Source organism: Balaenoptera musculus, chromosome 15 (genome assembly GCF_009873245.2).
Source record: "Balaenoptera musculus isolate JJ_BM4_2016_0621 chromosome 15, mBalMus1.pri.v3, whole genome shotgun sequence".
NCBI classification, from domain to species: domain Eukaryota; kingdom Metazoa; phylum Chordata; class Mammalia; order Artiodactyla; family Balaenopteridae; genus Balaenoptera; species Balaenoptera musculus.
This window is the reverse complement of record NC_045799.1, coordinates 45740743-45763881: the sequence shown is the minus strand read 5'-3', so window position 1 is coordinate 45763881 and position 23139 is coordinate 45740743. Positions and strand designations below refer to the sequence as shown.

Below are 23139 nucleotides of genomic sequence, written 5' to 3'. Positions count from 1 at the left end.
TACATCTTCTTTGGTGAGATCTCTGTTAAGGTCTTTGGCCCAGTTTTAATTGAGCTGTTATTTTTCTTACTGTTGAATTTTAAGAGTTCTTTATATATTTTGGATAACAGTCCTTTATCAAACGTGTCTTTTGCAAATATTTTCTCCCAGTATGTGGGTTGTCTTCTCATTCTCTTGGCGTTATCTTTTGTAGAGTATGAGTTTTTCCTTTTAATCAAGTCCAGCTTATCAATTAATTCTTTCATGGATCCATGCCTTTGGTGTTGTATCTAAAAAGTCATCGCTATATCCAGAGTCATTTAGGTTTTCTCTTATGTTATCTTTTAGGAGTTTTATAGTTTTGTGTTTTACGTTTAGAACTGTGAACCATTTTGAGTAAATTTTTGTGAAGGGTATAATGTCTGTGTTTGGATTCTTTTTTTTTTTGGCATGTGCATGTCCACTTGTTCCAGCATGTTGATGAAAAGTTAACTTTTGGGGGACTGGTTATCTTTCATTTGAAGATATTATTTTTTTTTATTGAGATATAATTGACATATAACTTTATATTAGTCTCAGGTGTACAACATAATGATCTGATATTTGTATGCATTGCAAAATGATCATCACAGTAAGGCTAGTAACATCCAACACCACACATGGTTAAAAATTTTTTCTTATTGTGAAAATTTTAAGGATTTACTCTCTTAACAACCTTCAAATATATACTACAGTATTATTAACTATAGTCACCATGCTCTATGTTACATCCCCAGAACTTATTTTATAACTGGAAGTTTGTACACTTCACTGCCTTCACCCATTTGGCCTCCTCCCACCCTTTGCCCACCTCTGGCAACCACCAAACCACCAATCTGTTTTCTGTATCTATTAATTGAGTTTTTTTTAGATTCTACATATAAGTGAGGTCATACAGCATTTGTCTTTCCCTGATTTATTTCACTTAGCATAATGCCCTCAAAGTCCATCCATGTTGTCACAAATTGCAGGATTTCCTTCTTTTTTATGGTTGAATAATATTCCATTGTAAATATGTAGAACAATTTCTTTATCCACTCATCCGTCACTGGACACTTAGGTTGCTTCCGTATCTTGACTATTGTAAATGATGCTTCAGTGAACCTGGGGGTGTGTATATCTCTTCAAGTTAGTGTTTTCATTTCTTTCAGATAAATACCCAGAACTGGAATTGCTGGATCATATGGTAGTTCTATTTTTAATTTTTTGAGGAACCTCCATACTGTTTTCCATAGTGGCTGCAGCAATTTACATTCCCACCAACAGTGCACAAGGTTTCCCTTCTCTCTACATCCTTGCCAACACTTGTTATTTCTTTTCTTTTTGATGATAGCAATTCTAACATGTGTAAGATGATATCTCATTGTGGTTTTGATTGCATTTCCCTGATGATCAGTGATGTTGAGAACCTTTTCATGTACTTGTTGGCTATCTGTATATCTTCTTTGGAAAGATGTCTATTCAGATCCTCTGCCCATTTTTAATCAGATTGTTTGGGTTTTTTGCTGTTAAGTTGTATGAGTTCTTTATATATTTTGGATATTGACCCCTTATCAGACAAATGATATGCAAATATTTTCTCCCATTCAGTAGGTTGCCTTTGTATTTTGTTGCTGGCTTCCTTTGCTGTGTAGAATTTTTTCAGTTTGATATCATCCCACTTGTCTATTTTTGCTTTTGTTGCCTGTGCTTTTGGTGTCATATCCAAGATATCTTTGCTAAGACCAGTGTCAGGTAGCTTTTCCCCTGTGTTTTCTTCTAGGAGTTCTATAGCTTCAGGTCTTACATTTAAGTCTTTAATCCATTTTGAGTTGATTTTTGTATGGTGTAATGTAAGGGTCCAGCTTTGTTCTTTTGCATGTAGCTATCCAGTTTTCCAACACCATTTGTGGAAGAGATTGTCTTTTCCCCATAGTGTATGTTCCCCATCATGACACTCTTGTCGAAGATCAGTTGGCTGTATGTGCATGGCTTTATTCTGTTCCATTTGTCTATGTCTGTATTTATGCCAGTACCATGCTGTTTTGATTACTGTAGCTTTGTAATATGTTTTAAAACAAAGTGAGCCCTCCTGTTTTCTTTTTTCTCAATATTATTTTGGCTATTCAGAGTCCTTTGTGGTTCCAAATGAATTTTAGGATTGTTTGCTATTTTTCTGTAAAAAATGCCACTGGGAGGTTGAGGGATTGCATTGAATCTGTAGATCATGTTGGGTAGTATATACATTTTAACAGTATTAAGTCTTCAAACCCAGAACACAAGTTGTCTTTCCATTTATTTGTGCTTTCTTCAATTTCTTTCAACAGTGTTTTGTAGTTTTCAATGTACAACTTGCCTCCTTGGTTAAGTTTATTTTTAAGTATTTTGTTCTTTTTGTTTTTTTTTTAAACAATGTAACAGGAGTAACAATTTTTTTAAAAATATTTATTTATTTGGCTGCGTCGGGTCTTAGTTGTGACACGCGGGATCTTTAGTTGCTGCATGTGGGATCTAGTTCCCTGACCAGGGATCGAACCCGGGCCCCCTGCATTGGGAGCACGGAGTCTTAACTGCTGGACCACCAGGGAAGTCCCTATTTTGTTCTTTTATGCTATTGTAAATGGGATTATTTTCTTAATTTCCCCTTTAGATTGTTCATTGTATAGAAATGCAACTAATCTTTTGTGTGTTGACTTTGTATCCTGCAACTCTACTGAATCATCATAGTATAAATGCGTTTTAAAGCCATGGGCCCTGAGAGGACCATTAGGAAGTAAGCATACATAGGAAAGCAGCCCAAGGCCTGACTCCACATTCAAGGTCAGGAAGATCAGAAGGAACCAGAAAAGGAGTCTGGGAGGAGTCTGCAGTGAAGAGTGAGGAGAACTGAGGGCCAGGCTTGTGCTATAGATGCCAAGTAGAGTGTTTTAAGTGGGGTTTAGAGATATTAAATAACCTTCCTAGGGCACACAGCTGGCTGGAGGTACAGGTGGCGTCCAGCCTGGCAGGCAGATGCCAGAATTCATGCTCCTAATTTCTGTGCTCTGCCATGCAAATCACAACCATGACGGTGGTGGTGTTCCCTTCAGTAGCACCAACTCTGTGCCAGACACTGTTGTGAGAGCTTTATTTATAATAACCCATTTATTCCTATTGTCATCGTCATCTTATAGAGGCGGAAACTGAGAAACAGAGAGGTTGTTCAGAGTCACAAAGTGGCTCAGTGTGCTTTGAACTCAGCCGTCTGGGTCCAGAGTCTGCATTCTTAACTGTCTGTCAGTTATTCTCTCCACTGCCTACGTAACTGGAGTGTCATCAAGGATAATATTTCATAAGGTTGAATAAGGAAGCTCAAGAAACAAATAGATTCTTTAATTAGAAAAAGAAAAGAAAACCAAGCAGGGGCAGTTTGACCTTTGGCTCTTTGCATATTGATTTTTGTGCCTTCCAGCCTCAAATAAGCTGATGAAGTGCTATGTACCTTTCTTCCAGCTTGAACAAAGTACTTGCAGAGTTGCTTTGTTCTTTCTCCCCCTGGAGCGTGCCTGAAAGCTAAATGTAATACTGCCTTTTAAGCTAAGTCAGATGAAAGCCTTGGTTTCTCAAGGTCTTAAAAATGCTATCACATAGATTGAATCTCATCCAGTGATTTTAATTTAACCCCTCAGAAGTTAAATATAGGAAGGAAATTCTTGCATCTGAGAAAGACTTGCTGCTGGAAATCATGTTGCCTGGAGTAATAGGTTACAACCAAATTCTTTAGAATTTACCCAGAGTTCACTTTTAGAGGAGCTGGAAGCACATTGATAAATGCAGCAGTGTTCCTTCTGATGTGATGGCACCTTCAGATATCTGTTCGCAGTTGTTTTTTTTCTTCACTGTCGCTTGTTTTTCCTGGACATGACCTCTGCCCCTCAATACAGGTGCTCCCCTGAGCTTTTTCTTGCCACCCCAAATATTCTGGCTTTTGTTCTCAAAGTAAGGCTGTGCCTTACACTTCTGGAAAAAATAACCCGGTGCCGGGGTGGGGGTGGGGTGGGCAGTGCATCCCCTTCACATTCTACCTGGCACTTGATTCTCCAGTCTTGCGTGTGCCTCTCCTGTTAGCTCAGCTGTTTTGATCTGAAAAATCTGAGACTTTTCTTATCTTTGTTTTGGTTTGAATTTTTAAAGTCCATAACCAGGTTTTCAAGAGGGCAGTAATCCTGAGACCTGATTGTCAGCAGAGTAGGCAGTAATTACAGCCATTATCACCCGGTGTGTATACAGATGTTAAAAGAACTCTCCATTGGCCAGCCTCAGCCTGGTGTCCCACCTTTGCCAGCCGTCTCATCACAGGCTGCTGGCCTCAGTCAGAAGAGGTGACCTGGAGCAAAAGGCAGTGTGGGGAATGCTGAGAAGCACTTGCAAAGGTTACAAAAGAGCTGCTTTCACCAGCAAGACAGGTCTGCTGATGAAAATTTCCTCATTTTTTGTTTGATTACTTATTCCAGTTCTTAAATGCTTATATGTATATTCAGGTTTTCATGTATTTTCAGTCAGCTTTGAAAATCTATACTAGAAAGAGATCCATTTTCTAAGTTTTCAAATTTGTGGGCATATTTTATACTTTAGAATTTCTACTGTGTCAATAATTATGTCCCCTTTTTTCTTTGCTCTTTTTTGGAATGACTTTTATATATATAAAATATATGAGTTTCAGGAAGAAACCTAAAGAGGATTTATATTTGCTCCTGGCAGCGTCTCGGGCAGAAGCAGTCCTGGGTCACTTTCATCCAGGTCTGAGGATTGAGATGGGTTGAAACCAGGCTTTGGTCCCTCTGAGGGCTAGACTTTATCTGTTTCACCCTTATCTGTAGGAAGTAGCCCTATGAGTTTCCAATTCCAAGTGTGGATGATTTATTAGGGTTCCCCTTCCTTGGTAGACCTGGACTTGAGTTTTTATTCTCTTGCTCTCTGAGGTCATCCAAAGCTCCACTCAGCTTCTCACACTATTAGCTACCTTTTCAGAAATTGGCACATGCCCTTCAAAGAAAAGGTGCCCCAAATGTTAGGCTCATCTCTCTGAATTTCCTTTTTCTCTAGATTTTGATACTGTAGTTCTTTCCTACTTTATCTCTCTAATGTTATCAAAGACATATTTTTATATATATGTTTGGTCTTAGTGCAAGGATTAGCCTGCATTACCAACAAGAAGCTGAAGTCCTTATCTTAGGTACTTTTTAAGATAAGTGTTATTATTGAAGGATAGCATGCATGCAGAAAACTGAACAAATCTTGAATATGCTGCTCGACTAATTATGACAGGTGAATACGCGGTCACCCCGCCCAGGCAAGAAACAGCATCAGCACCCAAGCCCTCCCCCTCCCTTCCCCACCATGTCCCCTGCTCCTGTCTCCCTCACGGTTACTTCTGCTTGGCCGCTGCTTCCTTTCTGAAGACCTAGGAAACCATATCTCATTTGGCCGCTTTCACTTTTAATTATGAAATGCATAGTTTTGGCCACGTCATTTCTAATTTGGTTTGCGCTTTACCTTTTAAATCTGTTCCTGGGACGGCTTTCTCCCCTTGCATGTCATCTTTCTTCCCTTGTGACGAGCCCTCTCGAGTCTGTTAACAATTTGTCCCTTTAGATTGTACACAATACTTTCTTGTTTTCCTGTGTGTGATTTCTAGAAAGCCTTCCAAACTGATGACCATGTGCTGACACGTAGAATATGCTATTTCAGGATGTGGTTGTGTTTTATACACATTTATGAACAATTACCCGGAATATGAACCTGTTGCCTTATTTTATTTCTCATATCAGGCTAGCCCTGCCCCTGATTTCCTTTCTTTAACTAGAAACGATCACAAGAAACAAATCAGGAATTGTTTGGTTTGGAATGCTCTCTTGATCTCTCCTTGCTCTAGACATATTGTGAAATTGCAGGAACAGTGACAGAGCCATGACCTATTGTGACTGTGATCTTGGATCTCCTTTTGGCCGGTATCACCACTGACTAATCGAACTTGACTTCTCAGTTCTCATTTATCACCTTCATCAGATTCACTTTTTCGGCACAAGCACCGGGTACAGTGGCTGGCATATGTTGGCATCTGATAATTAATTAGTTCGTGGTGATCTGATGTGATGGTTCCAGAAGTCAGGACTCAGGGATGTCCATGAGGTGAGATAGGAATGGCCAACCTTTTTTTTAAGTTAGAAATGAACTTGGCTTCTGTCCCTCCCACTTTTGACTCTTGGCAGTTTGGTAGATTTAATTTCTAGCATCAAAGAATCAGAATCCTGACAAAATGGGCATTTTGTTTTAGTTGGCCCTTTTCACTGAGAAATGGTGGGTATCGTGCCATGTAAGCATAGCTTGTGCTTCGCATCAGCACGTGAGGTCCCCAGTGAGGTCCCAGAACTCAGAGTTCACCCAGGAAATAATCATCCAAATGGGTGTGGTAAGTTTTCCTAAAAAATGGGCTACCTTCCAGAATGAGGTTATCAGAGCTGAAAATGTATCATAAAGGAAAACCCTATTCTGAGCAGCTGTGGGGGTCTCTCTGAAGCCAGGATGTGTGAGCAGCGGGGACGAGGTCTGCCTGCAGCGGGAAGGGAAGGCCAGAGGCAGAAGTGGGTAGTTGTGTGTTCAGCGCCGCTCTGGGGAGAGAAGCGCTGAGTCCAGGGCTGGACAGCTCTGAAGATGTCTGGGGTGGGACAGTGGTGTTTTCCACACTCCACCTTGACCCACCTGAAATCTTTAATATCTCTTTAGGGATAGGCTTGGGTTGTTCTGTAAACTTAATATGCTAATATTTGTAACAGTGCTAAGAATCTCTGTCATCTTGGCGTGGGGAGGGGGGCAGCTGCCTGTTTCATGGCCCCAGAGCTCCCTCTCCTGTTGCTCTCCCAGCATGTCGACAAGGTGGCCTCTTACTGTCTTCCATCGCTTGGCTCTTTCCCCTCCTCACTCCAAGTGGAAAGATGCTTTTTGCTGCCCTGCTAGTCCCCGTTCAGCTCCATTCAGAGCTCACTTCCAGAGTTTGTCCTCGGGGCAGACAGCTCCGCAACCCCTGCCGTCCCCTCTCCTCACCCTGAAGTGGACCTGGGGACCCCCTTCCAGGTGGGCTGCCCAACTTGGAGGTTCGCGTGCTTGGGCCCAGCAGCGGGGCCTCTGCCTCCACGGCTCTGACTTCACAGTGTGCCCACACCCTGCACAGTCCCTGGGGCCAGGGCAGCACCCACTGGCTCTATCCAGGCCCGCACTTCACTGTGAGCCCCGCCCAAGGTGGGTGGATGACGATGGGGAGGGGTCCCCAGAGCAAAACTGGGATCTGTTTCCGGTTGTTGGGTGGCAAACGTCAACACTTCCCTCCTCTCTGTTTTGTTGCTGATTTATTCCTCCTCTTCGGTTCCTCATGGCTCAGCTTCCCTGTTTGTAATCACCTTAACTGATATTTCCCACCTTTGAAGAACAGTCTTTGAGCCATTGATGATAGGCTTCTGGAAAAACCAAATTCATTTTAAGGTGGGATTTGAGAAGGCACATTGGAGCTTGAGACCTGAGTGGGAGGCTTCCCTTCAGGGGAGCTTTGCGGAGAGGGTGTGCAGGTAGGCCAAGCAGATAAGACAACTGAAAACCCAAAGGGAAGCAAAAAGTGAGCCCTTGATATGTTTTCTTGTACTTTTACAGTTGATCTCACCATTTTCAGTCCCTGCTGGCCGACTTACCTTAACCTCCAGGAGAGCCGTGAGGAGTCCTGAGCCCCTGTCTTCTACAGCTTCCAACTAATTCTCATTTTTTTCTCACTGCTCTCCCTCGTCAGGGTAGTTTGTTTTAATTTGCTTGTCATTTTGATGGACTGAATGTGTGTCTAAATCTGCTGCTTAAAGCAATGCTAGACTGCTTTTCTCCGTGGCAGTGATGCTCAGACATATTCCACTGGCATTACTCTGCAGTGAGTAAAGTGGTCTTTCCCAAGTTTGTAGAAAATGAATCTTTGTAATTTTGAGAACTTTCTCAAAATCATTTTCCTAAAACTTTGGTACCTGCTATAGCTTGCCTACTAGGAGATAACAAAATGAGTGAGAGTGCCCAATGAATAAGGACGAAAAATATGGAAGCAGCTGATTTTGTTAGCTTTGACAGATTGGCTTTTTATCATGTATATATGTTTGATTTTTATATTGTATATATATATATTCATCGTCCGCTTGTAAAAGTTTTTCAGATTTGTGTGATGAAACGAAGTACATTAGTACACTCTGGTGTTTTGCAGAAAGTTCTGTGAACTCCAGGTGTTCTGCCACCTTAAGCACTGAAAAGCACTACTTTCCAGGGCCATCGAATCCCTAAACAAACTTTTTATGGTATTGAATCATGGCACTGATGGTCCTTACTGATCAGCTGAAATACAGATTACAAGGACATATGCTGTCCATGGTTGTTTGGAACATTATTACATCTGTAATCATGAGCACACTTGGAATTGGTTTCTACCGTTTTGAAAAGTGCACTTACCTGAAATTAGGGATGTGCTTGTCTGACATCCCCTGAACCCCAACACTGACTAGAGAAGCCTTTTCACCTGGTTCCCAGCATCTACCCAGGAGGGCCAGTTAACTTGGATTGTTTCCCTGCTTGCATCCTGCCTGCCTCTCCTCCACAGTTAATCCATTTGTTCATTCACGATGACGATTTGGTATCGTCCACTTTCTTGTTTCTTCTTTTTGTCTTTGGCATCGTTTTAGCAGCTTCTTGGGTGAGTGAGCATTTGAATAATAAAGTGATTCAGCTTCCTCATGGTAATACAGTATTGCCTCTGAAGGGCCTGGCAGCAAGTGGGCACAGTCTTTTCCCTTCAGTCCTGTGTTTGATTTCTACTGACTCCTACAGCAGAGGGCAAGCATTAATAGCCAAGTGTTCAGTCTCTTTCCTGCAGGTCCCTCCCTGGGTGCTGCTACTGCCATTTCAGTGGGATCATTGAGGTGGACCCAGAACACTGAGTCAGTGACTGCTCTGGACCCCACTCCCATTCATCAGACTTAATTGGCCTTGAAGGAGCCTCATATGTCCCTTCTAGGTGAGAAGCGACGTAAACACTAACTTATTTCAGGGTCTGAATGTTGCCTGAGCCCCAGCGACCCATCCACCACCCATCATGCCTTCTGGTCTCCCTCCGGTGGTGAAGCCACGCTGGCCCAGCCTGAGCCTCCTGGTCTCTTCTCCTACAGACGCACCCCTGCACAGACGCACCCCTGCACACACACACACACACACACACACACACACAGGCGCACGTACACGTGTGGAGACAGACGTGTACTAGCACAGCGAAAGTCTGATGTTTGCTTTTAGGGTCCTCCATCAGTCATTAAGCCCCAGCAAAGATGGTTCTACCCTGACAGTAAAAGACACCCCTTTACCAAAAGCACCCTCTCGCGTTTAATTATAGAACCAATGATGATGTCTAACAAAAAAAAATTGTTTTTATTATGTTCATAGTATTTTTTAAACTTTTCCAAAATACACGGCCTGATTGTATTAAATTTTTGAAAGGCATCAGGTTGTCTGATAAGTCATTTACCCTGCATGTTCACTTTGGCAGCAGAGATTTAAAGCTAGGTCACTTTAGGTAATCGGCTCCATAAATCTGTTGTATGCACCTCAGATTGGAGAGCACAGCCCGCACCCTAATGACGACACCCCTCTGGTCACATGTCAGGGATTTAACAGAAACCCAAGGAGCAAATGTTTCTGGCCTTCATCCTCCCAGCAGGGTGGATTTTTATCAACCTGGGTGTTACGTTTGGGACCCACAGAGATTCTTGGCTACTAAGAACTTGTTCTGGGTTCAGGCGGGTTCTCTCTTTTGAAGGCTGGAGGGGAGCATCTGTTAGAAATGGGGCCTTCCAGCGCCTCATTAAGGAACTTAAAATCAGGTGGTCAGGGAGAGGGAGTAGTTCTGAGAATTGAAGTGGGGCAGAATAAGGAGATCTGTTTGGAGGCCAGCGAGGGGGAAAAGGCAGGGGTTTTGCTTGTGCAGCCTCTGCTGCTTTAAATAAAGAGCACGCTCGCAGGCCCGGGTGCCCTGCACGGCAGGCCCGCGATCCCAGCTGTCAGCGCCCTCACACGGCCTCCAGGTGAAGAGAAGGAGCCCTTGTTTCCCGGGTGAAGAGAGGAGTCTTGTTCGTGACCCCTGGCCCGCGGCCACCGCAGACCCCCGCCCCCGCCGCTGGCCTTTGTGCTGCCGCCCCCTCCTCCCCTCCCTCCTGGCTTTGTGCTCCCTTCAAGTGGCCCCCCGGAAGGGACCACCCAGGGGGTTGCACAATGGGGGCCGAGGTAGCCACCAAAACATAGGTTTCCTAAGACAGCCCATGAAAAGAAAAATACTGTTTAACTATGTACATGTTTGTCCTTTCTACAACCGTTTTGTGTGGCCAACAAAACCCCACGTCCAGACCCTGCCTCGGCCGCACCTACAGCTGTTCCGGCCGCCGGGCGTCAGGCTTGGGATCCTTGCTCACAGTTCCTGTTCCCAGGGTGCTAATTCTTCATGCCGGTTACGTTGATGCGTTTGGATTGATGGTCAGGAAATTTGATATCAAAGCAAACAAATTACGCTGGCCTGATGAAACTGTTTATCAGTCATCCTCAGAGTTGGTGGCTTGGCGTGGCTCCTGGGTGAAATGTGTCTGTAAGACTACCCAACAAAAGCTGGCAGCCCAGAATTCAGTTCTCAATAGCCATTTACACCTCGGTAAAAGGATTAGTGCCGGCCGATTGTTACCCTGTTTAAATCTTAATTTGCATCTTTATGGAGGTAGGGCTTCTACGGGCCTCTCTGCTTCTCGGTTGTGTTTGTGTACCTGTGGGTGGGGTGTCACTGGAGGTTTTCTCTTATTGGCAAAGGTGCTAAATTGCTTCAGGAGGACCAGTAAGCTACACAAATTGAATTAGCGGCTCGGGTTTTGACTGACAGTCGGCTTTGGTTCATTAGTTATATTTTGCAGCAGTTGTGGGCTTTGAGCATTAGGTACGTGAATGCATTCTGTTACTTCTGTTTAAGAACCTCATGGATCTTTGGAGGATTTTTAAATGTTCATTGTAATCAACAAATTTCCGTGGGAATTAAATGCAGAAAACCAGGCCTGGGATCTGATAAAATGATAGTTTTAAAATCATCTTTTCTATCCAGACCATGTGTTCTTAGTGAAAAGATCAAAGCCACTTATGTTTCAAAAGGAAGGTAGGACTGAAGCCGTGAGTTTCCAGGCGGGGTTTCGGCGAGCTCCGGAATCGGATGCAGACAGTCCGTCCGGGTTGTCCCCTTCCCACCCTCACGTGTGGGTTATTCCTCGGTGACAGGCTCACCATCCACGGCCACCTCTGCGAGTGATGCCTGTTTGTTGTTGCTTGTTCTGAAATACAGTTTCCTCCCTAAAACTTCGTTCTGGATGTAAACAACTCCTTTCTGATTCTTCAATTTCGTTAAAAAGTAAACGTAATTCATAAAACTTTTAACAAGTAACACTATAATATGTAAATTAGGTAAGCAAACTCATCCCTACCTGGAGTCGGGGACCACACCATGCTGACTGCTGTCTCCTGGAGAAAGGAAGCCCAAAAGTCAAGCTCGCATCACTGCAGCTGAAGCGCATCTGTGCTGAGTCCCCCAAAGATAACACCCACGGGCATGTGTGAAAGTCATCTGCTATAGTTAAGGAAAAGTTTATTTTCTGTTTGCTAAGAAGTCATTCTCAGCTTGTGATACTGAAAGAAAAAGCATAACACCTTTTCTCCCTTACTTTAAACAAAAAATTCTACCTTAATTTGAGGGCTCACATTAGCCTGACATGGAATTGCTTTCTTGTAAATTATGTCCTAAATTCTGTGTGACTGAAAAATGAAGCTTTCTTAGAAAGTAATTACTTTATGGGCTTCCCTCGTGGCGCAGTGGTTAAGAATCTGCCTGCCAATGCGAGGGGACACGGGTTCGAGCCCTGGTCCAGGAAGATCCCACATGCCGCGGAGCAACTAAGCCCATGCGCCACAACTACTGAGCCTGCACTCGAGCCCGCGAGCCACAACTACTGAGCCCGAGTGCCACAACTACTGAAGCCTGTGTGCCCTAGAGCCCGTGCTCCACAACAAGAGAAGCCACCGCAATGAGAAGCTCGCTCACCACAACGAAGAGTAGCCCCCGCTCCCCGCAACTGGAGAAAGCCCGCGTGCAGCAACAAAGACCCAACGCAGCCAAAAATTAATTAATTAATTATTTTTAAAAAGTAATTACTTTAAATTTAGCCAAAAACTAATTTTATTTATTGTATGCTTAACTATTATTGGATAAAATAAAATATTTTAAAGTGCCGTTTGTGTTTCTAGCGATTGCTTGTCGTCCAACAGGTTTGTCCACTTGCCGGACTTCACAGAAAACAACCGGATGGTAGGGCCCAGTGCCTTGGTGCCAGGCCACATATTCTCCGGGGGAGACTGGACATGGGCTGTCAGGCCATTGCCCTTCCAGCTGAAGTATTTTGGTAGGAATGCAAATAGAAGACATGAAACACATTGGGGTCTTGAATTCTAAAATAGTATTTTCATAACACATAGTCTTTAATCTTTAGCTCAGTACACTGTGAATTATTTAAGAGTTATTTTAAGCAAAGGATTGATGGATATTTTGCAAACTAAAGTCTATCCCATGGGGAGATAACTGTTAGAAATCTCAACACAGACCAACTCATCAAGGTTCGGAGTTAATCTGGCATCGGCCGTAGCTCCATGGGGACAGTGCTTGCGGCCGTCTAATTGATCACTGTCTTGTTGATCACTCGTTGCCAAGCCCTGGAAGCCCCAGACTGGTGTGACACCAACGTGTAAAAACAGGCTGTGACAACAGGCGTGTCATGAATTCCCTAATCTGGGTTTAAGTCTTGGCCTGTCATTCAACACACAGGGTCTTTAAGTGTGTCTTCAGCATCCTGTGAAATCACAAGTCCAATTGCTGTTCTCAACAGGCTTCTGATCATGTTGAGAAGACTCGGCAGACAGGGCATAACTGGAGAGCAGTACAAAGTAGGATGCGGTCTGCGTGGTGCTAGAGGAATTCAGGGATGAGAAAGATCCCTGCGAAGGAGGCAGTCGGAGAAGCTCCCAGACAAACGTGGGGGGAGCTGGTCTAAGCAGGCCTGACGTTTGGACCAATCAGACTAGGAAAGAACGAAGGCGTTTGGCGTGTGATGGAGCACTGTCCCCACCGTGGTGGTATCGGGTTGGGGGGGTGGGCGCGGATGCTGGCATCAGGGAGCATTGTCTGTAGGGGGTTTATAAGAGTAATCAAACTGCGGATCGGCTTTCTCTTCTCGTCTTTCCTGAGAATGGCAGAGATAAAATGCTCATCCCTGGAGGCTCCCCCCACCCCTCCTTAGCACAGCAGCATTAACCAGTGTCTGCCGAGTTCCCTGCTGTACTTGGGTTTGGGAGGAGGTGCGGAAGCCACAGCCCTTGCTCGGGGTTTACCACCTGGTCGGGAAGTGTGTCTAGCGGCATTGTAAGCTGGAGACCCCAAGCCCGCAGAGAGCCCCTGTTTGTCAAGCACAGTATTTAACTTTCTTTTGAATAGTTGCCCCATTTTAAAATTTGGGAGATGGCATATAAAAATAAAACTAGTAATTGTGAATTTCCAGCTTCTCAAAAACTGGAAAGATGTAGCCTCACTGAGACACACATTCCTCAGTGGGAGCCTAGGGTGACTGGCCCTTTGAGGTTGGCATGTGCCCCAGCTTTTAGCATCCTCAGCCCACCAGCCGTGGGTGCTTGGGTCCTCCCCCACTGCGCTCACACCTGCGCGCTCCTCCCTGGCCACCCAGAGCACAGGGTCAGTCCCCTGGCCAATCTGTCCCTCACCAACCCCATCCAGGCACAGCTGCTAGGAAACCAGCCATGGCTCCAAAATCCACAAGGTTTATCTCTGTTGCCTCGCCAGAGTTTTATACCGAATTTTATTTCCCTTTACTATCCCATCACCACCAACTGCAGTCCCCACCTGGCCAGACTCATCTCCTTGCTGGTCCCCACACCTCTCTCACCCTGGCATTTCCCGTCGCCTTTGCCTTGTGGCTCCTTGGCTTCAGCTATCATCTCCCCTCCATCTGCATCCTGCCTGGCAGAAGGTCTTCCTCCCACTTCCTGATTGTCTTCCCCTGGTGCGCTCCTTTACTGCTCTGAAATCGGCGTATCTTCCTCTTCTTGGGGGCAGGTCTTGATCTCCGGTGGCCTCAGCCTGCAGCGGCTTGAACAGGGTTTTGGTTCCCAGCCAGAGACTGAGGTCGGGTCACAGCAGTGAGAGTGCTGAATCCTAGCCACTAGACCAGTGGTCATTGACAAGGCCCTGGCCCTTCAGCTTTGCAGAAAAGAATTCCCACAAAGACAGAAGGTAGTGAAACAAGTAAAGTGTTTATTAGGAGAAAAAGGGTACAGTACGTGTGGACTCTCAGAGAGCGAGTCGTGCCCTTGTGGTAGTTTGAATCACTTATATGGGGCATTTCTTCTGGGTTTCTTTTGGCCAGTCATTTTGATTTGCCTGATTCTGAGTCCATATTTGGTATATCTCAGGGTCCTGCCATGTGCACGTGCATCTCTCAGCCAAGATGGATGCCAGCGAAGAGGCCTATGGGTAGGTTGGCATCACTCTCCTTTTGACCTCCAAGGAGCTTTCTAGTCGGGCAGGTCTCTTTGACTTCGAGAATGAGAAATATGTGGTCTTTTATCTGGGCAGGGCCCAGCCTCTTCTCTCGATTGTCCTGCTATTTTCGTCTTGGAGTATTGGTCCACAGGGAACGAACTCCAGCTGTTTACCCTGGGGGGGGCCCATCTGTCTCCTGCCTCAGTCTCATTCTGTGAATTGGTTGGCGACAAGATAAAGCCTTCCAGGGAGCATCAGGACCCAGATTTTGCCTTAGGAAAAGCAGGTATCCATAGGTGCTGTAAGTCCCACTGGCCAGGAGTCCAGGAGGTGTGGGGCAGCAGAGCTCAGGAGTGAAGGACCCAACAGGGTCTGGCCCATAGGGACGAAGACTCCAGGCTTAGCGTTTAGACAGGAGCTCGGGACTTGGCAAGGAGCTGGAGTGCCGACAGGGTGGTCCGGAGTCGAGAACAGGGCTTGAATCTGGGGGCCCATTTCTATTTCCTGCCCAGGGTAGAAAGCTGCTCCAGAGTTGGGGTGGGCCAGTACCTCCAGTGTACAGGCGGAGCAGGTCTTTTTCATCCTTGCATCATCGGGCACATGGCCATTGAATAGATCTAGTAACTTAACCAACCTTTGCACTAATTACAAATTAGTAGTACTTTGCTAATGAACATTGGTTTATAAGTTGCTTCATTTTCCTTTTGAGGTATGTATTGAATCTTCCCAACTACACGCACGATCAGTTCCTTTAAAGGAGAAATACTGTTTTGTCTTTGATATCTTCTCCCATAGCTTTTTAGAATCATGCAAACAGACTTTTTTTTTTTTAAAGGAAGTTACTAACCAATCTCTTTGGAGGCTGTTGTGACCCTATGACAGACCTAACCTAAAACAGTGGCCAGATTGTTAACACTCCACCAGTCCCCCCGTAGACTGCAAATAGATGATGAGGGCTAACTCCCTCTTTCCACTCCTTCCTGTTCTTACTAAGGATAAAGAAAATGTTGCAGTGGGATCTGAATGGAGAAATAATAGTCATTTCTCTACATTCAGAAATAGAGGACGTAACCTGTACTTCAGCCAGCAGTTTTCAATTTCTTAGCAGTGACAATTTAAGTAAATTTCATGTGAGTTGAGGAGCTCTAACTTTGTTATGATTGACAATGTAAAATTAGCCTTTTCTGCTGTTAAGATTATCTGGCATCCCTATCAGTCAGGTGGCATGTGGAATGAGATTGCACAGCTGTGGATTTGAACATCATTAAAGTCTTCAAAGGGTTAAAAGCTACTTCCTCTGATGGATTTAATACTGCCACATACACACAAACAAGTTTTTCAAACCACCCCGTTTTACATCTTTGTCGAGAGACAGTCTAGTTGCTGCGTTTTTATGTCTAGATTATATTACAGATGTATTTCAATAAACCATGAGGAACCACCATAGATTCTAGAAGCTGGCCGTCTGTGCTTAAATAAACATCTCCTGCAGCACCTGTTTTATTTTATAGGCTCTGTAATCACAGTGACATTCTGAGAAAAGACCTTGACGCCTGTGAAGCAGCTGTCCTTCACCAGATCCCCATACTCTCCCCTGGGGGTGGCAGCGATGAAAAGCAAGTCAGGTATGACTGTCGTCAAGTTGCTGCTGTGGTGGGTCGGCCCTTGTTCCCAGATAAAGGGTCTCGAAACGCTGGTCCACATGATCAGCACTGTGCCGGGCACTTGTAGCATCAATTTAACTGTGGCTTCACCATCTACTTCTTTGTGAATGTATCGTTTTTCATTGTTAATTGGATATATCTACTCAACCCCTGCCCATAGCAACATTTTTAGGCTTACTTGGGGGGAGGGAAGATGGGTAGGCTTTGTCTGGCATGTTAGCATACCTTGGTGAACGCCCAGGTTATCCAGCAAAGCCGCCATCTAGAGGGATGTCCTTAGCAGGTCCAAACGCCAGATAGGTTCCTAAATTTCCAAGGTCATGCTAGTGATACAGACCCCTAAGTATGTTCCTGCACCAACAGCATCGACAAGCCCTGGGAGCTTGTTAGAAATGCAGGTTCTCGGGTTCCACCCCAGATCCACTGAATCAGGAGTCTGGAGGTGGGGCCCAGCCATGCAGGCTTGAATGAGTGTTTAACTCTGCTTCCTCAAGTTCTAGAGCAGCGCTCGGAGGACGTGCCTTAAATGGCTAGAAAGCTGGGGTGAGCGAGTGGGGGTTAATCATTTGCAGGGTGGTTGGCGCATACGAACCATGATTCTTGTACGTCCTTCCTAAATCAGATAGAAATCGATCCTTCCACCCACCTTCTCGGCACTCTAGGTGTCTTCTCATGCATGGCCTCAGAAGCTTCGTGGCATCTGGGCTTCTTAATTGAATTCGCAGAATTACAGATGTGTAGTATGTGTAATGGTTTGTCCAGTGCTGGCCCCTGGTAGGTGCTTGATTCATGGTACGTGAATGTTACCAGTGTCCTAACCCCAATTTTTATTCTGGGGACTGACTACGTTTCCTCTTTATGAAGTAGGTCCCCACCGTTTTGCAGCAGAGAACAAATGACAGCTCAGGTGTGGTCAGCCATCTGAAAGGGCCTTGACTGGCCAGGAGAGCCAGAGGGGCTTCGGGTCTGGTTGTCTAACATCCGGCCTCGTCTTCTCTCCCTTCCACATGCCACACAGGCACTTTTATGTAACGATATAAACAGGAAGGATAACGGGATTTTCGGAGTAGAATTCAGTATAAATCCAGTGTGTATTGGGTCCCATCAGGGCATGAGGAGAAGTCAGGGTAATGGCCTCTAAAAGGACCTTGTCACAAGAAAACTTGGCTAATCTCAGGGCTCCTTTCCACAGACCACAAGGTGAGGTTCACAAGTCCTGAGTGTGTTTACATTCCCTTCTGCATCATGCTGTGATCTCCAGACTACAGAGAATGCTAGACATGACCTTCCTGGGTCAGTAGCTTTTCAACTTAACAGCAGTAAAGGGCAGTGCACGAAAATCCTCTTCCATGTTTTTTATCATGTGACGTGACAAAAGGCAGTCTTAAAATACCCTTTACAGGGGCGTGGAAGAAGCTGGCTGGGGAGAGTCTGTGGTCATTTGGTGATTGTGTGCTGTAAGGCTCTTCAGTTGGACCCCAGCTTCTTTCTCACTGCCTTGTGTGTCTGTTGATATACTATTTGGCATAAACCACTGTTGTGGTATGTCGCATAAAAAGCATATATGCATTTATAATTCTCTTTGCAGACTGAGTTGTTAGACTAAATGATTCATCGTGTGACTCTCTTAACCTGGGCTGCCAAATTGTGACTGTGGGTGATAAGATATGATATCTCCATCAACTACATCAATGTTATAGTTTCTCAACATGCATAAATAGAGCATTGGTTTCCATTATGAGAAGCTGCATTTTTACATGACTGTTGATCTACAGTTATGTATAAATCAGGCTTCCAGAAGAAATGATCCTTCTTTATGACCAACACAAATTTTAAAATTAATATCTGGAGCCTTTGGAACTGTTTCTTTGCCACAATCATTTTTTAAAGCCAGATAAAGAAGTCAGGAATGGTTCCATTATAATGTCACTGTTGTGTTCTGTTACAATTAGAATTACCCCGTGTCGTGACTCAGGATGCTGTTCAGTGCACACTGATTGTCACTGGTTCCCTCTCTAGCCTCGGAAAAAGGCCCAGGTGTCTACCTGACCTTTGAGAGACAAGCAGTCAGGTCTTAGCTGCCAGTCCTTTCTCACAGGCTTTATTTCTTTATTTTTTTTATGCTCCTCATATTTTATTTTATTATTTTTTTAATTGGTGTATAGTTGTTTTACAGTGTTGTATTAGTTTCTACTGCACAGCAAAGTGAAGTAGCATTCCCTGTGCCATACAGCAGGCCCTCATTAGCTATCCATTCCATACACATTAGTGTATATATGTTAATCCCAACCTCCCAATTCATCCCACCTCCCCTTCCCCCCTTGGTGTCCATACATTTGTTCTCTGCGTCTGTGTTTCTATTTCTGCCTTGCACACTGGTTCATCTGTACCATTTTTCTAGATTCCACATATATGCGTTAATATGTGATATTTGTTTTTCTCCTTCTGACTTACTGTACTCTGTATGACAGTCTCTGGGTCCATCCACATCTCTACAAATGACCCCATTTCATTCCTTTTTATGGCCGAATAATGTTCCATTGTATATATGTACCACATCTTCTTTATCCATCAAAATGGATTGAAGACCTAAATGTAAGATGGGACACTATAAAACTCTTAGAGGAAAACATAGGGAGAACACTCTTTGACATAAATCACAGCAAGATCTTTTTTGACCCACCTTCTAGACTAATGGAAATAAAAACAAAAATAAACAAATGGGACCTAATGAAACTTCAAACCTTTTGCACAGCAAAGGAAACTGTAAACAAGATGAAAGACAACCCTCAGAATGGTGGGAGGAGATATTTGCAAATGAATCAACGGACAAAGGATTAATCTCCAAAATATACAAACAGCTCATGCAGCTCAATATCAAAAAAACAAACAACCCAGTCAGAAAATGGGCAGAAGACCTAAACAGACATTTCTCCAAAGAAGACATACAGATGGCCAAGAGGCATATGAAAAGACGCTCAACATCTTTATTAATTATTAGAGAAATGCAAATCAAAACTACAGTGAGGGGGCTTTCCTGGTGGCGCAGTGGTTGAGAATCTGCCTGCCAATGCAGGGGACACGGGTTTGAGCCCTGGTCTGGGAAGATCCCACAAGCCGCGGAGCGACTAGGCCCGTGTGCCACAGTTACTGAGCCTGCGCGTCTGGAGCCTGTGCTCTGCAACAAGAGAGGCCATGATAGTGAGAGGCCCGCGCACCGCGATGAAGAGTGGCCCCCACTTGCCGCAACTAGAGAAAGCCCTCGCACAGAAACGAAGACCCAACACAGCCATAAATAAATAAATAAGTAAAAAAAAAAAAACAAAAAAAAACTACAATGAGGTATCACCTCACACTGGTCAGAATAGCCATCATCAAAAAATCTACAAATAATAAATGCTGTAGAGGGTGTGGAGAAAAGGGAACCCTCTTGTACTGTTGGTGAGAATGTAAATTGATACAGCCACTGTGGAGAACAGTATGGAGGTTCCTTAAAAAACTAAAAATAGAACTACCGTATGCCCCAGCAATCCCACTCCTGGGCATATTCCCAAAGAAAACCATAATTCAAAAAGACACATGCACCCCAGTGTTCATTGCGGCACTATTTACAATAGACTCACAGGGTTTAATCCTGGCGTCACGCTCCCCCTGCCCTCTGTGCGCTCCCACCTCCTGTGCCTCTTAGCACCCAGGAGCTGTTAGGTATTCCCCTAAGTGAGGTATTCCCTTCTGCCTTGTGATATCCCTTGGACTGAAACAGTCAGCTGGTCATTCCAGAAACACAGACTTGGAGAGAATGATACTTTTGTTCCTTAATTGTTAATGACATTGATGTCACAGAATTCTAAGCCGGGTGGAATGGGAAGGCTCTAACAGCTCATGGACTCCTGCAGGCCTGTGAATAGAGCCACGTTTGGTGTGGTCGTGGCCCTGCTTGAGCCCCTGACCAAACCTCGGCAGGCGACATCTGTCTCTGCCTTAATCCCATCTGGAAAATGGGACACCTGCCCCATAGCATACTCTGAAAGATAGTGTGAAGATTTCTGAATTCTCTATCACAAAATGAAGCATCTTAAAAGAGAACAAAACCATTCCTGTCATCGTTATTATTAATTTTAATTTTTGTTATATCAGGGATTAAATGTTGAAAGTCCTTCATATGAAAGGTTTACTATTATTAGGTGGAGGACCAAGTCATTATTTTAGACAATTATGAGTTTTTAAAATATGATTCATGTCACTTGAGGCAGTTGATTTTAAAAATTTGTTCATTATTGCCTTCTGGAGAATATATTTTAACACAAAAGTGATTACTTAATCACTTTATCTTATATGAAAACCGTAATGAGACCACCCATGAGCTTAGGAGTCACCCAGTTGTACTCTCAAGCTAATGCTGAACAATTGTCAGCTTTATAGTGTTTGGAGTATAGTATGTAGAAATCTCTATTTTATTCTGCTTATGTTCAGAATAAAATTCAAGGTACTTATTACTTTGTCTGCATTTAAAACTTTTGTCAAATTACCAATCTGTTGTAAATCATTTGTAGTTAGGAAATGCTGGTACATTTGCTTAAATTGCAGTTTTCTCATTGGAAACCATTCCAAGTATATGAAATTAATTATAGACTATTTAGAGTCTATTGCTTTACATATCTTTAATTAGAGGAGTATATAATTTAGCTGACATCACACTTTGTTTCTTCTGTGTGACACTGATACTGTAAAGTTTCCAAAGTGAAGTGGACAAAAGAGGAAAAAACTCCTTTAAGTCCTTTGTACCACTGTGTAGATGTTCTGATTCTGTATGTTTGTGTAGAACCAGGGGTGGGACTCCACACAAGGCCAGCCATGGCCCAAGCCCTCCTTGTTGCCAAGTGTTGGTTTAGCTGTTCAGAAGTCACAGGTTCTAGTGCTCGACCTCCTCCAGAAGCTTATTTGCTTTTTGACCCCATAGGTTTCCTCCTTTTGTGAAGCAGGTATAACAGTTATAGGAAACCTTAGCTACTTCCTTCACTCCAGGACTCAAAGGATGGTTACAGTTGGCAGAGGTGTTAGCAACCCGAGTCTTGCCTTGGCTTTACTTCTGCAGAAATCATGTGTATCAGTCACCAGAGAGACTGGTCTCTGATAATTCAATCCATCCCAACTAACTTAACTAGTTTAACTCATCCTCATTAAACTTGTTCTCAAATTTAATTCAACCTAACTAAACATTCTTTCAGGCTAAAAACACAATTGATTTACTCATTATGAGAAATATACCTGCTGACTGGACTAGGATTTGCCGATGGCCTGTGAGTGCATTTTCCTAGGAGGGAAATAAATCTATTGCAAACCCAAGTACAGATGCAGAGGTTGCTTCATTCACATAGAACAGAACAGAGGAACTGGGGGCTTGATGACGTCAGTGGGATCTGGACATCACCAGGAGAGGCAAGTTGCTGAAGGGGCTTTCTACCAAACCAGGCTGGAATCTCGGAATCATTTGGGGAAGTGTTTAAATAAGTTCCAGGATTCCAGTGATGCACCCCCACTTTATTCAAGTCTTGGGAAAAATTAGGGTTAGGTCAGGCAAAGGTTATAACAATTAAGATTTATTTTAAAAGGTTCTGGATTGTACCTAGACTAACTTTTTTCACATTTTATTATGAAAATTTCCAAACATACAGAAAAGTAAAAAGAACTGTACACCCACATACCCACCACCCAGATTCTACCATTGACATTTTATTACACTCCCAAATCTGTCTCTCTCCATTACCCATCCATCCATCCATCCATCCATCAGTTCTAATCTGTTATTTGTATGTATTTCCAAGTAAGTTGCAGATATTAGTACACTGTTTTTTAGCTTGTACGTTGGAATTTTTAAACATCCACAAAAGCAGATATGAGTATAATGAAACCCCATGTACCCTCACCCAGATCCACAGTTGTCAACATTTTGCCAGTCTTATTTTATCTCCTTCCCTCACCCACACTTTTTTCTTGAGTAGTTTAAAACAGACAACATTTTTCTCTCACAAATACTTATATCTCTAACGTACAAGGATTAAATACCTTACCATTTAAGAAAATTCTTTATTACCTAGTCCTTGTCAGTTTGCTTTGGCTTTCTCAAAAAAAAGTCTGTCTGTATTTGCTGTGTTTGAGTCAGGATCCAAATGACTTCCCTGTAAACTGGTGGTTGGACCCGGATCCAGGATTACATTCCAGGCGGGTTATTCTGGCAGAATGACATCCGAGGCAGTGCTGGTCCTTCTTACTCCACCTCCTAAGGCGGCAGGTGTCTGCTCGTCCCACCGTTCGTGCTGCCAAGGCTGGGCTGTGGGCTCGAGCGTTGGCAGACGGATGCCTCTGATATAAAGCTTCCATTATGCAATTTTCTCAAAATTAGGATCCTTTCCTAGATGCATTTCATTCACTTGGACTTAGAAAATGGTGACTTTTCTAACTCAGTTCTTTCTTCTGCATTTATTAGTTGGAAAAACTTCTCCCATCAACTACTTGGTAACTCTGAAATTTGTTTTTCAACCACAGAGGCAGGAAAAATGCTTGATTCTATCCCTTTACTTAACCAGTTTCCAGAATAACGAGTTGTTGCCCTAGCAGCATCCAAAGGTTGGTTTGTTTATATTTTTGTGGTAAAAACATACATAAACATAAAATTTACCATCTTAACCATTTTAAGTGTACAGTTCAGTAGTGTTAAGTACATTCACATTGGTGTGCAGCAGATCTCTAAAACTTTGTCATCTCACAAAACTGGAGCTCTGCGCCCACTAAACTAGT

General features: G+C 43.8%; 1 protein-coding gene across 4 annotated transcripts in view; it reads left to right on the top strand.

The window, feature by feature from the left end:
• KIZ (kizuna centrosomal protein) overlaps window positions 1-23139 on the top strand; it is a 113979-nt gene that overhangs the window by 53525 nt on the left and 37315 nt on the right. For 2 of the 4 annotated variants that reach the window (XM_036826380.1, XM_036826379.1), the window contains exon 7: window positions 16189-16302. The exons of the other annotated variants lie outside the window; for them this stretch is intronic. In XM_036826380.1, the coding sequence (XP_036682275.1) occupies window positions 16189-16302 (114 nt within the window). The remainder of the gene's footprint in view (window positions 1-16188; window positions 16303-23139) is intronic. 4 annotated transcript variants of the gene reach the window in all.